Source organism: Sinocyclocheilus grahami, unplaced genomic scaffold (genome assembly GCF_001515645.1).
Source record: "Sinocyclocheilus grahami isolate Dianchi unplaced genomic scaffold, SAMN03320097.WGS_v1.1 scaffold336.1, whole genome shotgun sequence".
In the NCBI taxonomy this organism is placed as follows: Eukaryota; Metazoa; Chordata; class Actinopteri; order Cypriniformes; family Cyprinidae; genus Sinocyclocheilus; species Sinocyclocheilus grahami.
The window spans coordinates 490,062-490,687 of NW_015505515.1; the positions used below are offsets into that span (position 1 = coordinate 490,062).

Genomic DNA, 626 nt, shown 5'->3' on the forward strand with positions numbered 1-626 from the left:
ACAAAATCAAGACATTGTAAAAGAGCATTATAGGACCCCTTTAAAAACAGAAATGTGAAGCTTATACTTTTATAAAAACACTTACATTAATTATTCTGTTAATAAATATGTTGTCAAGGCAAAAAACAATTAAAATTGGATATAACGTTATAGAGAAAAGTTTGAGTATTTCTTTGACTATTAAGTCATGTTAACATGCATATTTTGTTTACATCTTGTGGCTATACTATTGAAACGGTGAGTATTTAAATTTTTAATGTTTATGGATTTACCCGATTCACTTTGTTTATATATAATTTATTTTATTTTTTTAAGAAGAGGGATATGTGGACTTGTATTTTTGTGGTAATCAAATGTTGTCGATTCAGAATTATTCCTTTAATGCAGTTTGCCATTATATTACATTTGTTTCATGATACTGGCAGTCTGTTTAATACGTATTTCCTCACTCTTTCTTTTGACCATTGTAGGTTGTGCTGGGTCCTCTCATTGCCATTGCTCTGAAAATCTCCAACATCCACGAAAGAACTGGACACAGAGGCCCCAATGTGATCACCTGAGACCAATCCAGCACTGCACATCAGGGGCCAAAATCACTTTCCTCACTCATCTGATCCTTTTTTTTT

At 32.1% G+C, this 626-nt stretch overlaps 1 protein-coding gene across 1 annotated transcript in view; it reads left to right on the top strand.

The window, feature by feature from the left end:
• LOC107602821 (phosphoglucomutase-like protein 5) overlaps positions 1-620 on the top strand; it is a 28,034-nt gene extending 27,414 nt beyond the window's left edge. The window contains exon 8 of the mRNA XM_016295415.1: positions 471-620. Within this exon, the coding sequence (XP_016150901.1) occupies positions 471-560 (90 nt within the window). The 3' untranslated portion in view covers positions 561-620. The remainder of the gene's footprint in view (positions 1-470) is intronic.
• Positions 621-626: the final 6 nt, after the last annotated feature.